At 37.6% G+C, this 14,866-nt stretch overlaps 1 protein-coding gene across 2 annotated transcripts; it reads left to right on the forward strand.

The window, feature by feature from the left end:
• The first annotated feature begins 2,802 nt into the window (after positions 1 to 2,802).
• Positions 2,803 to 5,589, forward strand: LOC128523744 (gamma-glutamylaminecyclotransferase B-like). Of its 2 annotated transcripts, none has more exons than XM_053495858.1 (2): positions 2,803 to 2,897; positions 4,745 to 5,589. In XM_053495858.1, the coding sequence occupies exon 2, from the start codon at positions 4,753 to 4,755 to the stop codon at positions 5,215 to 5,217; it is 465 nt and encodes a 154-aa protein (XP_053351833.1). In that variant the 5' UTR covers positions 2,803 to 2,897; positions 4,745 to 4,752; the 3' UTR covers positions 5,218 to 5,589. The 2 variants fall into 2 exon arrangements, with proteins under 2 accessions (XP_053351833.1, XP_053351832.1); XM_053495857.1 differs by having other exon boundaries at positions 2,809 to 2,897; positions 4,720 to 5,589.
• Positions 5,590 to 14,866: the final 9,277 nt, after the last annotated feature.

The following is a 14,866-nucleotide window of genomic DNA, read 5'->3' on the forward strand; positions in this document are numbered from 1 at the left end:
AACCTAGACCCAGGGGCGCCAGCAACCGTAAAACCTGTACGAGTTTGTGTGGTGTATGTTGGTCAATGCACTTTTTTAGGCTTTTTTTCACAAATACTGTAGCTTATCTTGTGTGTTAGGAGGGCCTAATAAGTAGTAGAATAATAATGAGCAAAAGCAAACAACTGAATATTTTCAAACTTAATAAAATAAAAAAACCTGCAGTACACAATGAAGATTCTACTAACAGTAGCACAGTCTGGCCTTTAAAATGCATGCGGTAGGGTACACAGAATTTGACTTGTGTGTGCATTGCACCTAGACATTAAAAGTAATAAAAGTGGTTCTTGTGTATATCATGAAAAAAAAAAAAAACCCTGCTGGCGCCCCTGCCTAGACCTATTATGTTTAAGTACATTTTGTTTTCCAGGAGGATTTGACACAAAAGCTGCCATTTGTTTTAGTCCTGAATTTCTGTTTTATTACTGTATGCCTTAAAAACAAGACATGGCATCCTCTCTAAAGTATAACCATTGTCACATTCACTTGTGTTATGTTTGTAAGACTTTTTGAGTAGCAGGGTATGACTTCAATGTGTTAAATGTTAAGTCAATGTGTTTGTTGCCTGAATGTGCAGCATGTTTAGTGTGTATATGTGCATTATCAGCTCTGAGCAGGGAGATTTATGCATCCTCAGATACCTTTACATAGTAAACAATAAAATTTATTAAACTTACTAGCGTGGCACCCTTTGTCTGTAAATAAAATGCTGTTATACATAAAGCTGCAGTAGCCGTGCATCAAGTTGTGATTTTATTGAGGCAGAATCCTTTTTGATCAGCAAATGCAGTAAATTTCTTTTACATTGAAAAGCCTATTTGGCCTGTCTCCCTTGAGAAGACATGACATTGAAAAGACACATGTTTGGTGTGTCACTGTCCAACGATCCAGTTCTTTAAAATCAAGTAAGGTCCATACTACTGTGATATGTATTTTAAATTCAGTGATACATAAACATTTAGCTTTCTTGCAAGAGTGAAATCCTTAGTCAGGCTGTGGCAAAAACAAGTCACCCAGAAAAATTACCCTGCCTAGTGCCCTGAGTCTCCTTTGACCCTGTACATATAGGATTAGCATAAAAATAAAAAATAAAAGGCAAGTAGCAATCTTTAATCCTTTGACAGCCTTCGATAGAGGGCATGTGACATTTTATTAGATAACTGTCATACGTTCATGAACATTTCACTCATGCTCCAGCTATTGAATGGTACTGTATGTGTTTTTCTTTGTTTGGTTTTTTTTTTTTTTTTACATTTTTTTTCTTAGCAGCTTTCAAAACTCATTTTTCAAAACCCAGTTCTAACTAACGCACTTTGCAATAATGCAAAATATACAGTGAAAGCTACCAAAAAGTTTCTCAAGAAAAAAAAAAGGGATGTTCTTCACCGGATGAGTCACGTGATCTCAACCCAATAAAGCATGCTTTTCACTTACCAAACACAAGACTCAGGCAGAAAGACCCACAAGCAGTACTCGATTTGAATTTTTTCACAATTAGCCAATCAGAATTTAATATTGTAACGCTCAACAAGCTCACGCAAGTTTGCATAATTTTTTGTGCTGTTCGCATTTTTGCAACCACCAAGAGAACCGTTCAAGCGCAGCTTTTGACATACAGTGGAACTTCGGATTGTAAGTAACGCGGTTTGCAAGTGTTCCGCAGGGCAAGCAAAGATTTGTAATAAATTTTAACTTGGAAAACGAAAAACCCTTAGTTCTTGAGTACCAAGTATAAGGTATCACGCATTTTTGTTTTGACGCCAAGCGTCACATGATCACAACTGAGCCAATGGTTTTTCTCTCTCTTGCGCTGCGGAATTGTGGGCGTCTCCCCTGCTCTGCCTTAATGCGCGTCTCTTACTGGTATAATCAACATCCGTCCACAGGGGTACTGTTTGCTATAACACTGTGACCATGTGTGTGGGCGTAAAACATCATTTATTTTGTATTTGTTTACTGTGTGCACGTGTAATGCAAAAAAAAGTCTCATTAGAGAGGTTAAAGATCCATTTTCTCTCTCCCTCTCTGTATCAGCCTGCAATTTGTCATTGGACCCCATGCCCCTTCACACACACACACCTCCTCTCCTCGCCTTCACACACACGAATACAAAATACGAGAGTTTTCGGGCTGACTGACAGCTTTAATGATTATAAAAGACGTTCCAATTAGGGTAATTTCATTCTCAATTGAAAGAATAGTTTAAAGTATATATATCGTGGCTACACTTACATGCTTGTGTACAAAAGGGTCAAAACATTTTAAACGCTATAATAATGATTTGAAAATGACAAAAAAATAAATTTGCCAACAAGTGATCACATGACGCCATCTACTGGTTATAGTGGCATTGATTTGTGGGTCAAGTATTTGTGTGTGTGGTTGAGAGAGAGAGAGAGAGAGAGAGTAGTCGTACAAAACTATTACTTCTGGACTGAAAGTGCTTAAGGGGTTAATTGACATTCCCAAATTGCCCATATTGTGTGAATGAGCATGGGTTTGTGCATGTGTGTGCCCTGCAATAGATTGGATCAATGTCCAGCGTGTACCCTGCCTTGCATGAACTGCATGAAACATGAGAAGCATAAAAAGAAATGTGTATCGAAAGCTCTGGGAAGAAAGTCACATTTTAAACAGAAAGAACCACATTTGACGTGTAGAAAATACTATATTTATCTTAAGAGAAAATGGATTAATGTCAAGAATCTGGAGTAGGAAGTAATCAACATCACACTACAGTATGGTAGGGGGCGCTACATGTACCTGAACGTTAGATGTGATTCGCCGAAAAAAAAAAAACAACACAAGAAGACAAAGAAGCGGACATTATTGTTTAGCATTCTGACAAAAACTCTCAGGTATTTTACCCTAAATTTCAGTCACGTTTTAGAATTTTCACCACTATTTATAAACGCAGCGACACGTAAATATGCAGTTTTCTTGGTTTAATACTTACACAGACAAATGCATTACACGCAACATATTCAAGTACTATAGCGAATACCTTTTTAACTAAGACAGGCTTTCTTTTTTATAATTAGTCATTAATCACAGCAGCATATTATTAGTATCATTACTCTTAACAGCAAAGGGGTTTAACCGTCGTTTTGAATAATTTACGGCGTGAAATTTGTACGCGATAACCTTGAGCTGGCATGGGCTTCCAACTGCGCATGCGCAGTATCTTGTAACAGTTACGACCTGACACTTGGGACAAACCTCTGTGTGTGTGTGTGTGGGGGGGGGGGGGGGGGGGGGGGGGGGGGGGGGGGGGGGGAACACTATAAATTTTTTTATTTTAAGTGCAGTGTCAATACAAAAAAAGTAGATGTCAATTTGTAATTAAATAGAAGAGTGCCTATGATCAAATTTATTGCAATAAGAAAAGTTTAGTGTAAGTGTATATGACTTTTATTCTCAAATTTAGTTAGACTCCCACTCATCGTCTATACCACTTTATCCTGTATACAGGGTCACTGGGAGACCTGAAGCTTATGCAAGGAGACTTAGGGTATGAGGTGGGGTACACCCCGGTTGGGCTTCCATTAGCCACTGCACTACAAGCTAGCACTACAAGCATGCTAGCAACATGCTAATCATCAGACTAGCATCAGGTTAGCGACATGCTAATGATGTTGCTAGCAACATGCTAATATAGTTAGCATCATGTTAGCAACATGCTAAACATATTAACATCATGTTGGCATTTTCCCCCTACAGCATGCTAACTATATTAGAATCACGTTGGCAACATGCTAATCATGTTAGCATCATGACAGCATGCTAATGATGTTTCTAGGGGGCATGGATTTAATCGTGTTTGCAAGCATCATAATAAACATGAAAGACTGATTGGTTGCCTGAGTTAAATGAGCTCTTCCCGTGTCTCTATGACAATAAGGTCCACTGTTAGATTTAGTATCAAACTTTCTATGGAAGTTACCATTATATGTTAATGGGGCTAATTTTGGCACCTCTTGTGCCCCGGGGGAAGCCACACGATTTGACACCTCTTTCATGGGTCTACCACAAATAGTACAGGACTAGTTACAGTATGTGCCAAATTCCTATTATATGTATGTGGGACAAATTTGGGCAACTCCTGTGCCCAGGGATACATCTTAGCTTTGCCAGCACCCCTAATAAGATGAAAATGAAGTAGTTTCTAAACTTTATAAATGAGGCTTTGAGCAGGGTTAAGGAACTGTTTTATTTTTGTCCACCTGAGGGCTCTAGTTGTCACTGTTTTACATGAAAGCAGTGCGTTTAACATGGCAAGGCTGGTGTATCAAGTCCCTCCAGGCCTGCATATGGGGATCGTGGCCGCCAGGAGATGTGTAGTTCTTTGCTAGTTTGTAACTTGACTTCTTGTCGCCATTGAAATCTAAATTGAATGAAGAAAACCTAATCTCACTAGCATTCAAGTTACAAACTAGCAAAGTTCCTTACTCATTAAGATGTAACACATACAATTGTTTGTAATTACTTTTATATTACGGGCCTTATATTTTTCTTCTTTGATGAAAAGGTTTATTACTCTATCTCAGGTAAGCAAAGTCTTCTTTGTAAAAGGATATTCCAGTGCCATTAAGTTTAACTACAAGAATACAAATTTTCTCCTCTCTCAGTTTTAATGTGAAAAGAGTTTTAATAGAGTTTTTGTTTTGTTTCTTTTAAAAGGTAATTCTTACATTTCTGCTACCAGCTACTCAGATGACGCGTGTTTTCATATATGGCACTCTTAAAAAGGGCCAGCCGAACTACAACGTGATGGTGGACACCACCAAAGGCAGAACCAAGTTCCTTGGCCGTGCTCGCACTGTTGAGAAATACCCCCTGGTGATAGCAGGCAAGTACAACATACCCTTCCTCCTCAAGGTGCCTGGACAGGGACAACGTATCCAGGGGGAGATCTACAGTGTGGATGACCCAATGCTGAAATTCCTTGACTGGTTCGAAAAATGTCCTCAAATGTATCAGCGAACACCAGTCCTGCTTAAGGTTGAGGAGTGGGTTGGAGAGGGAGAGGAAGCACCTCAGGTGGGCAGCACCACTGAGGCCCTTATGTATAGCACGACCACTTACAAGCCTGAGTGGCTGCAGTATCCTACCTTTGACTGCTATGACGCATATGGGGATCATGGTCTGTTGTATGTCAAGCGAGAAGCCAGAGACTGACAGATTCATAATTTGCTGACAATCTTCAACAGGTTCACCTCTAGTGATAAACATAGCCATTCACACACATTTTACCCGGTGACAGAATTCAGTCTTTTTTGCATTGGAAATAGAGAATGTACAGAAATAAAGATTTTAATTTTGCCAGTGCAAGTCAGACCGTTCATTGTTAGCTCGCTCAATTTTTGTTTAACCATGGATCAATGGAGGCCCTCGTGTCAAGTCTTCTTTGGCCAACCTGTCAACACATTTTATATGCAAGGTTATGATGGTCAAAAATCTCTTTAAATGTATTGTACAGGGTGAATAAATAGTCTGGTCTAAGGGTGGTAAAATATTTAATTCCTCATTAATAAATTGATATATATATATATACATTAAACCAAATGCTTAAACTTAATTTATAAAGGCTATGCAGAAATGATTTCTTCATTATTGCAACAATTGTTCTGGGCTGATTTCCAGAGTGGATTGATATTTCATTGCTATTTGTAAGCTACCTTGTGTCTAAAAAAAAAGGATACAATTTCATGGAAGAATCTTTACCTGCAGATCCAGACCACCCACTATACTCTCCTACCATTAAGACCTGCTGTAATGTATAGTACATCTCAAACTTAACAAATTGTATAGAAGTTATACAAACCGAATTCCAAAAAAGTTGGGACATTATACAAATCATGAATAAAAACTGAATGCAATGATGTGGAGGTGCCAACTTCTTATATTTTATTCAGAATAGAACATAAATCACGGAACAAAAGTTTAAACTGAGAAAATGTATCATTTTAAGGGAATAATATGTTGATTTAAAATTTCATGGTGTCAACAAATCCCAAAAAAGTTGGGAAGTAGCAATAAGAGGCTGGAAAAAGTAAATTTGAGCATAACGAGGAGCTGGAAGCCCAATTAACACTTATTAGGTCAATTGGCAACATGATTGGGTATAAAAAGAGCTTCTCAGAGTGGCAGTGTCTCTCAGAAGCCAAGATGGGTAGAGGATCACCAATTCCCACAATGTTGCGCAGAAAGATAGTGGAGCAATATCAGAAAGGTGTTACCCAGCGAAAAATTGCAAAGACTTTGCAGTTATCATCATCAACTGTGCATAACATCATCCGAAGATTCAGAGAATCTGGAACAATCTCTGTGCGTAAGGGTCAAGGGCGTAAAACCATACTGGATGCCTGTGATCTCCGGGCCCTTAAACGACACTGCACCATAAACAGGAATGCTACTGTAAAGGAAATCACAGAATGGGCTCAGGAATACTTCCAGAAACCATTGTCATTGAACACAATCCACCGTGCCATCCGCCGTTGCCAGCTAAAACTCTACAGTGCAAAGAAGAATCCATTTCTAAGCAAGATCCACAAGCTCAGGCGTTTTCACTGTGCCAGGGATCATTTAAAATGGAGTGTGGAAAATAGAAGACTGTTTTGTGGTCAGACGAGTCACGATCCGAAGTTCTTTTTGGAAATCTGGGACGCCATGTCATCCGGACCAATAAGGACACGGACAACCCAAGTTGTTATCAACGCTCAGTTCAGAAGCCTGCATCTCTGATGGTATGGGGTTGCTCTGATGGTATGGGGTTGATTTTAATTTTGCCAGTGCAAGTCAGACCGTGCGTGTGGCATGGGCAGCTTGCATGTCTGGAAAGTCACCATCAATGCAGAAAAATATATTCAGATTCTAGAACAACATATGCTCCCCTCCAGACGTCATCTCTTTCAGGGAAGACCCTGCATTTTTCAACAAGATAATGCCAGACCACATTCTGCATCAATCATAACATCATGGCTGCGTAGGAGAAGGATTCGGATACTGAAATGGCCAGTCTGCAGTCCAGATCTTTCAACTATGGAGAACATTTGGCGCATCATAAAGAGGAAGGTGCGACAAAGAAGGCCCAAGACGATTCAACAGTTAGAGGCCTGTATAAGACAAGAATGGGAGAGCATTCCTATTTCTAAACTTGAGAAACTGGTCTCCTCAGTCCCCAGACGTCTGTTAAGTGTTGTAAGAAGAAGGGGAGATGCCACACAGTGGTGAAAATTTGTTGACACCATGAAATTTTGAATCAACATATTTTTCCCTTAAAATTATACATTTTCTCAGTTTAAACCTTTTTTATGTGACTTATGTTCTATTCTGAATAAAATATTAGAAGTTGGCACCTCCACATCATTGCATTCAGTTTTTATTCACGATTTGTATAGTGTCCCAACTTTTTTGGAATCCGGTTTGTAGCTTTTTTTATAAAAAAAAAAAAAAAAAAAGTTAAGCTCTAATATTCTAGTTCAGGGGTCTTCAACTAAAATAGCTTGAGGTCCGGTAAATAAACACTCCTCACCAGCTAAGGTCCGGACAACCCAAAACAGACACTGATGCTTTAGTTGATTACATGTAATTTAAGTATTTTAGTCTTTTTTTGTTGTTGTTAAAATTTTGATGATTGCAGTTTATAACTTTTTCCTAGGATCAATCAAGATTCGAAAGATTTTATTTGCCATTTATACAAAAACAGTATGCGTATATTGTATTTTTTCTGGTGCAAAAGCTCTCTGAAAAGTAAAATAGAGATACAATACACAAACTAAATAGCAGAAGGAATCTGCCGGACTATACACACTATAATGTACTTTATTTAAACATCATACCCAGATATGAAACTATGGGCAGTGGTGGCTCAGTTGTAGATGGGTTTGGCCTGGGTTTGATTCCTAGCCAGTGCCCAAACCCCAGCCACTGGATGCAGTGTTAGTCCCAAGCTCGGATAAGATGTGAGGTTTGCGCCAGGAAGCAATATATAGCATATCGCGTAAAAAAACCTGTGTCAAGCTTGTATGTACAGACCGGATAGTGTGGGAGCAGCCGAAAGACCAACAACCACCCAGGTATCAAACTGCTGCAAATTTTCAAATGCCACTGTTTCTCAAAGGTTTAATTGCACACTTAATATCAAATTGCACAGTTTTTATTTCCCTTTTACCTTTTCCTGATCTTCCTGCAAACCAGTTAATGTTTAACAATAAAATTATTTACAATACAGGAGCTGAAAATTATGTTCATTTATGGGTCTGGGTTTCGTTAGCACAAAATACTGTGTTTATGTGGCGTGTCATGGAGGCAATCAGCCTGTGGTAGTTCCAAGTCTTTATTGAGGTTGCTTTGATTTTGTCATAGAAAGACCCAGAGATGGACAGATGATGGGAAATAAATGAGCATTTTTAGATATGGGCTATAGGAATTTTTACCATTTAGGGAATCATAAAGTGCAATGAAGGAAATGTTTTATGGCATAGAGACATAGTAAAGTTCACATCATATTATAAAACCTTGTAGTGCACCCTTAAATTCCAGAATTTACTAAACAGAATTTAGTACAATAGGACATTTCAGTACTGAAATTAAAAATAAATAACAGTCAGTTATTGGTATAGAAGGGATAAACAAAAGTCAAATATAAAAAAGAAACTAATCATAACCATGTGTCAGTGTGAAAATAAGGAAATATGGCATGTTTTGCAGTGTCTTTATTTTTAACAATTAACAAAAAATGTAATATATACTCTCCACAAATGATGCTGCTTTACCTTTTTTTTAGTAGCAGCAAAAAATGCTGATTTGATTTGGGTTTGGCCCAGCCTTAAATGTTAGAACTAATAAGTAAAACAGCACCACAGATCACGCCCAGAGTTATACTGTATATGTCATGCAGCATTTGAAATTGCATGCTTGAAGTTATGGACATCATCCATGGCACAAACATTAACATAATCATAGTTATAAATAAATAGTATATATTAATATTAAATTATTTGGTTGTACAGAACAGTTTTTTTTTTAATGCTCTGTTATAAGCAGCACTTCATCACAAATATGGCATGAGATCATTTTAACAACCAAAGGATTATGCATTTAAGCAAATGAGAAAACATTAATTATTTTGTTTTTCCTTTTGTGACCATATGCTTTTTGTAACATAGACCCAACATGCAATGCCACACACACAACCATTTCAAGACCAGAGAACCTTACAAAGCCACCTGTATTTGCCTATAAAGAAGCTTCTGACTCATGGGAGAGACATTGATGTGGACTTCACACTAAGCATTTCTTCCTTGTTTGGAGGGTATAATATGTCCTTCAGTTCGTGCAGACTGTAGAGACATATAAGCTTCTCGGTGTTGAGCACATGGTTCTAGAACACCACCTGTGGATTTCCACATTTATGAGCAAGATGGCTTACTGGAAATCATTCCCTGGTTGATCCATCACTTTCTAGAGCCATCCAAAGGCTCGAACTTTAAACTGAATTCAGGGAAATTGCACTATAATGAGCAACAGACTGCATAAATGACTGCATTCAAATGAACAGGCAAAGGTCCAAATATGTGATTCTGACGGATGCAGATGAAATCATCATGCCATATCAACACTCATTGCTGCACCAACTCATGATGGAGCTTCAGCAAAATAACCCGCATAGTGGTAGCTTTCATCCTTTGGGCCCTTGTTTTCTCCAATGAATGTCAGAGATTTAACGTTGTTCAGTGGAGGCATATGCCAGGTGTCAACATTCTCAAACAGATCCACAGAGAGCCTTTAAAGAGGTTTTCTACCAACAAGAGCAAGATGATTGTTGACCCAAGAAAGGTGATGCAGGCATCTGTACATTGTCTGTAATGTAATGTCTGTAAAATCAGTGGAACGTCCATCTGGGTGCCCAGTGGTTTGGCTATTGTCATGCATATTACTAAACCACACCGTCCTGATTTGGGCGCTGAGAAACTGATAATGGACAATAAAATTTGGGAGTATGCAGAAAGACTGATACCAAATGTGAATAAAGTGATGCACAAATCTGGGATTTCAAAGTAACAAAAGCGTTAGTTATGCAAAAACCTTGGTTAAATCTACATGACTAATTAACAGTAGTAATAATAATAATAATAACTAGAATGGTACATTTTCTGAAGAAAATGTGAATGGTGCTTGCTGTGGCAAAACTAGGTTCTGACACAGCTTGCAAGCATGTGGTTATAAAATGTGGTAAATTCTACCTTTCTACAGAATTCCTGCTCTAAGCTGCAAACAGTCAAATTTACGACAAATACAAAAAATACGACAGACTTTTGTACAGAAAATAATAAGCCTGTGAGATAATAGTGATGTTTTTCAAGCACCAAAAATAATGATAAGCCTGTGAAATAATAATAGTGATGTTTTTCAAGCACCAAAAATAATGATAAGCCTGTGAAATAATAATAGTGATGCTTTTCAAGCACCAATAACAATTATAAGCCTGTGAAATGATAATAGTGATGCTTTTCAAGCACCAATAATAATGATAAGCCTGTGAGATAATAACAGTGGTGCTTGAAAAGCAACACTGTTATTATCTCACAGGCTTATCATTATTATATGATATTTGCACTATCATTATTATAGTGCAAATATAGTTGCAAGAAACGATGAGCGGGCCAAGGAACCTATTCACCCACCCCGGGTGCACCGGACAATCTGTGCGTTTTTTGACCATGTTAAGACTTACAAAAAGTCATCGCTGCCCGAGTGTACAGCACAACTTGCACACTTTACAGACTATATAGGGCTGATGTCAGTTTGGGCCCTAAATATTAGTTGAGCGCATTATTGTGCATGTTAGTGTGTATAATAAAGAAAGAGAGGTGTGTGTTTGGCATGTGAGTGTGTTCTTGTTTTTCCATCCTGCTGGGGACTCTGACCTAATTGCACACTGCCCCAGGGGGACTTATTTCACAGTGGGAACCTATTTTGAGGTCCCCATGGGCAAAGCCTCACTAGATGCTTTCAGAACATTATTGGAACATGGGTAATATTGTTTTCTAAGAAGTCCCCATGAGGACATGGGAACAAAAATATGTGTTTGTGTATAGCTAGGCATACCTAGTGGTCACACAGAGTATTACAGTCCTCATGCAGTTTGCCGTTTCGGAATTGTGCATTTTCGATTGAATACCAAAAACATTAATGAATAAATACACTAAAAATAAATGAATCAATCAATAAATAATAATTATCTCATAGAATCTTGTTAAATAAATAAATTCATACATAAGACGTTCCTGACACCAAAAAGCTTGCTTTATTTTGACTTATTTGTTTTCATTCTCATTTTTTTCTCTGCCACCCATCCACATTTTGTACATTATTACTCATACCCATATTTGCATTAGCAATTTGATATAACTTTTTTTCTTAACCTGTTACAAATGGTTTTTGTGGGTTAGGGTTAGCCCTAACCTCCTTCTACATAGGTGATGTCAAACTGTATGCCAGGAGTTTGCCAATCAACTCACTGATTCAAACCACTAGTATTTATATACATTGTTATACATGCTACGATGCCAACAGTAATATATACTAAACAACAAACCAAAAACACAGTACTCACGATACAAAGTTAATTCATGTTATCTGGAGCAACATATTATTACACATTAATCTTGCAGCATAAATCATATGAGATAAACCATATGTTTACATTCTCAATAGAAATGTACAGTCATGGGCAAAAGTTTTGAGAATGACACAAATATTAGTTTTCACAAAGTTTGCTGCTAATCTGCTTTTAGAACTTTGTTTCAATTGTTTCTGTGATGTACTGAAATATAATTACAAGCACTTCATATGTTTCAAAGGCTTTTATCGACAACTACATGACATTTATGCAAAGAGTCAGTATTTGCAGTGTTGGCCCTTCGTTTTCAGGACTTCTGCAATTTAACTGGGCATGCTCTCAATCAACTCTCTGACTGATAGCAACCCATACTTTCATAATCACTTCTTGGAGTTTGTCAGAATTAGTGTTTTCTGTTAATAATTTTTTATTGAAAATTCAATTATGAAAACAAAAAAATGCAATGCTTCCAGAGTTGGGTTTATAATTTAAAAGGGGGAAAAAGTACACCAAATGAATAAGTGAATCACAGATTAAGGAAATGTAAACACATACATACATAGCAAAAAAATAAAAACTAATAATAAAATAAAGGGGGGGTGTTAGTGTTATACACATGGCTACAATATACACAAAAACTAATCAAATTGTCGATTTTTTAACAAAGTCTATAGCAGCAGTCCAGGCATTAATTGTCCGAAGTGTAGCTTTATGAAATCTGGCTGTGGCACGTTTCAAAATTAAAATGTCTAAAAAATAGGAATGCCATACAGCAGGCAAGTAAGTATCCGCTTCAAACCAACTTTTCAAAGTTGTCTTTTTCGCTGCGGTCAAAGCTGCCATTAATATTCTTTTTTGTTGTAAAGCAAGAGTGATGTTAGAATCATGTACCAGCAATAGTAAACCTGGGCATAAAGGAACATTCACCTTAAAAAGTATGGAAAGAAAATTCACCACCTGGTGCCAAAAACTCAGGATAAATGGGCATTCCCAAAACATATGTTTGTAATCCCCTATTGAGCTTGTATTGTTTTTTTACATGTTTTATCACTGGACAATTTCAGCAAATAAGCTCTGCATAGTGTTAGATACACTCTATGAATGAACTTAAAGTGTATTAAAGGGCTAGACTTTTAGATTAAGTGGAAATATTATTCCAAATAGTCCCCCAGTCAAGATCAACACCAAAATCTCTGGACCAGACTAAAGGAGAACCGATGACAGGCTCTTTATGAGTGCTAAACAAATTATTCAGACAAGAGACCAAACCCTGAGTTGGAGATTTCTGTAGATGTTGAAGCAGAGGGTGGTTTTCTAACTGAGCATCCCAGGGAACACCATACGTTCTAAGTGCAGAACATAACCTAAGATATAAGAAATAGGAATTTCCGGGGATTAAAAAAGAGTGACAAAGATCCTAAAAAGAATGTAACCTGTCAGAGTTAAAAATGTCAGTTAGAATATAAACATTTTAGCTGACCAGGAAGAGGAAACAAATGGTTTAGAGCCTGTCAAGAGGTAATTATTGTGCCATATAGGAAAGAATCTATAAAATTTACAATTATAGCCAAGCAATTTGCATGCCTGTTTCCAGTTATGATGGGTCCAAAACAAAGCGTTGAGCTTCTGTGTGTGATGCCCACGAATGGTAGGTCTTGTAATCTATAAGTATAAACCAATTCTTGTTCAATAGCACGCCAAGATGTTTTAGTAGAAGGTTCAAGCCACGCCTTCAAAGATCTTAATTAAAAAGACCAAAAGTACCACTTAAAGATAGGAATAGCCAGACCACCAGAAAGTTTTGGGTATTGTAGTGTTGATAGGCGTATTTTAGGTCTTTTACCCTGCTATATAAAGTTTGTGCATAACTTATTGATATCTTTTTAAAAAACTGTAGTGAAGGGGATAGCGGTACAACGGAGAAAAAAAAACTTGAGGAAGAGTATTAATTTTCAATATCGATATCCTACTACAGAGAGAGATCTGTAACGAAGACGTCTTCTCCAAGTCCTTCTTAATTTTTTGTAAAATATCATTAAAGTTATGTTTACAGATTTGACTAAGAGAAGAAAAGATTTTTACACCCAAATAAGTAAAATTAGACGACTGAATCTGAATTGGAAAGGAGACAGAAAGATCAGATATATTAAAGGTAGAATCCAGAGGCATTAGGATGGATTTATTCCAGTTTAGCTTATACCCTGAAAAAGAACCAAATCTCTCAAATAAAGTTAAGGCTTGAGGAAATGAATTCTTGATATCTGAAAGGAAAAAATGTTGTCATCAGCATAAAGTAAGATGTGATGTATGGAATTACCAATATGTATTGGAGAAATGAGAGAACTCTGTCTGACTGCTTAAGCCAAAGGCTCCAGTGATAAAGCAAATAAGATTGGCGATGGGGGCAACCCTGTCGGGTGCCCCTCTGGAGAGAGAACTGTGAAGAAACTATATGGCCAGTAGAGACACCTGCTGTGGGGTTGGAGTAAAGTGTTCAAACCCAAATCTCCTGAGTACAGCCCACAGATAAGACCATTCAAGCCTTCATAGCATCCAAGCTAAAAACTGCACTAGAGTGTTTATTATTTCGGCAGGCATTAATTATATGCAAAAGACACCTGACATTGTCTGAGGCCAATTTGTCTCTAATGAAGCCGGTCTGGTCCTCATGTATCAGTTCAGCAACACAGGTGTTCAATCTGTTAGAAAGAACTTTTGCATATATCTTAATATCAGAATTTAACAATGATAAGGGTCTGTAACTCCCACAATCCAATGGGTCCTTTCCAGATTTTAACAATAGTGAAATCAGTGCTGCCCTTTGATCTCTATGAAAGTAACCAACGTCAAGCGAATGCTGAATAGACTTAAGCAGTAAAGGACCAGCCAAATCCCAGATCTCTAAAAGGAACTCTGGAGGTATTCCATCTAACCCTGGCGATTTGTGTCTTGTCAAGGAGGCAGCTGCAAACTTTAACTCCTTCAAAGTGATTAAGGCATCCAATCGCTCTGCTTGTGCTGTTGAGAGTGATGGGAGATCTAAAAGGTCCATAAATGCATTCAAATCTGAGAGATCATCTGTTGTCTCTGTTTTATAAAGTTTAACAAAAAAAACTTTAAAGATGTTATTAACACAAGAAGGATGAGTAAAAAACCTTGCCAGAAGTATCTCTAATAGTAGTCACTGAGGCAAGGCGCTCT

Source organism: Clarias gariepinus, chromosome 5 (genome assembly GCF_024256425.1).
Source record: "Clarias gariepinus isolate MV-2021 ecotype Netherlands chromosome 5, CGAR_prim_01v2, whole genome shotgun sequence".
NCBI classification, from domain to species: Eukaryota; Metazoa; Chordata; class Actinopteri; order Siluriformes; family Clariidae; genus Clarias; species Clarias gariepinus.

What these genes read in the sequence shown, in the direction of transcription:
- LOC128523744 (XM_053495858.1), top strand. Translation starts at nt 4,753, where the DNA reads ATGACGCGTGTTTTCATATATGGCACTCTTAAAAAGGGCCAGCCGAAC.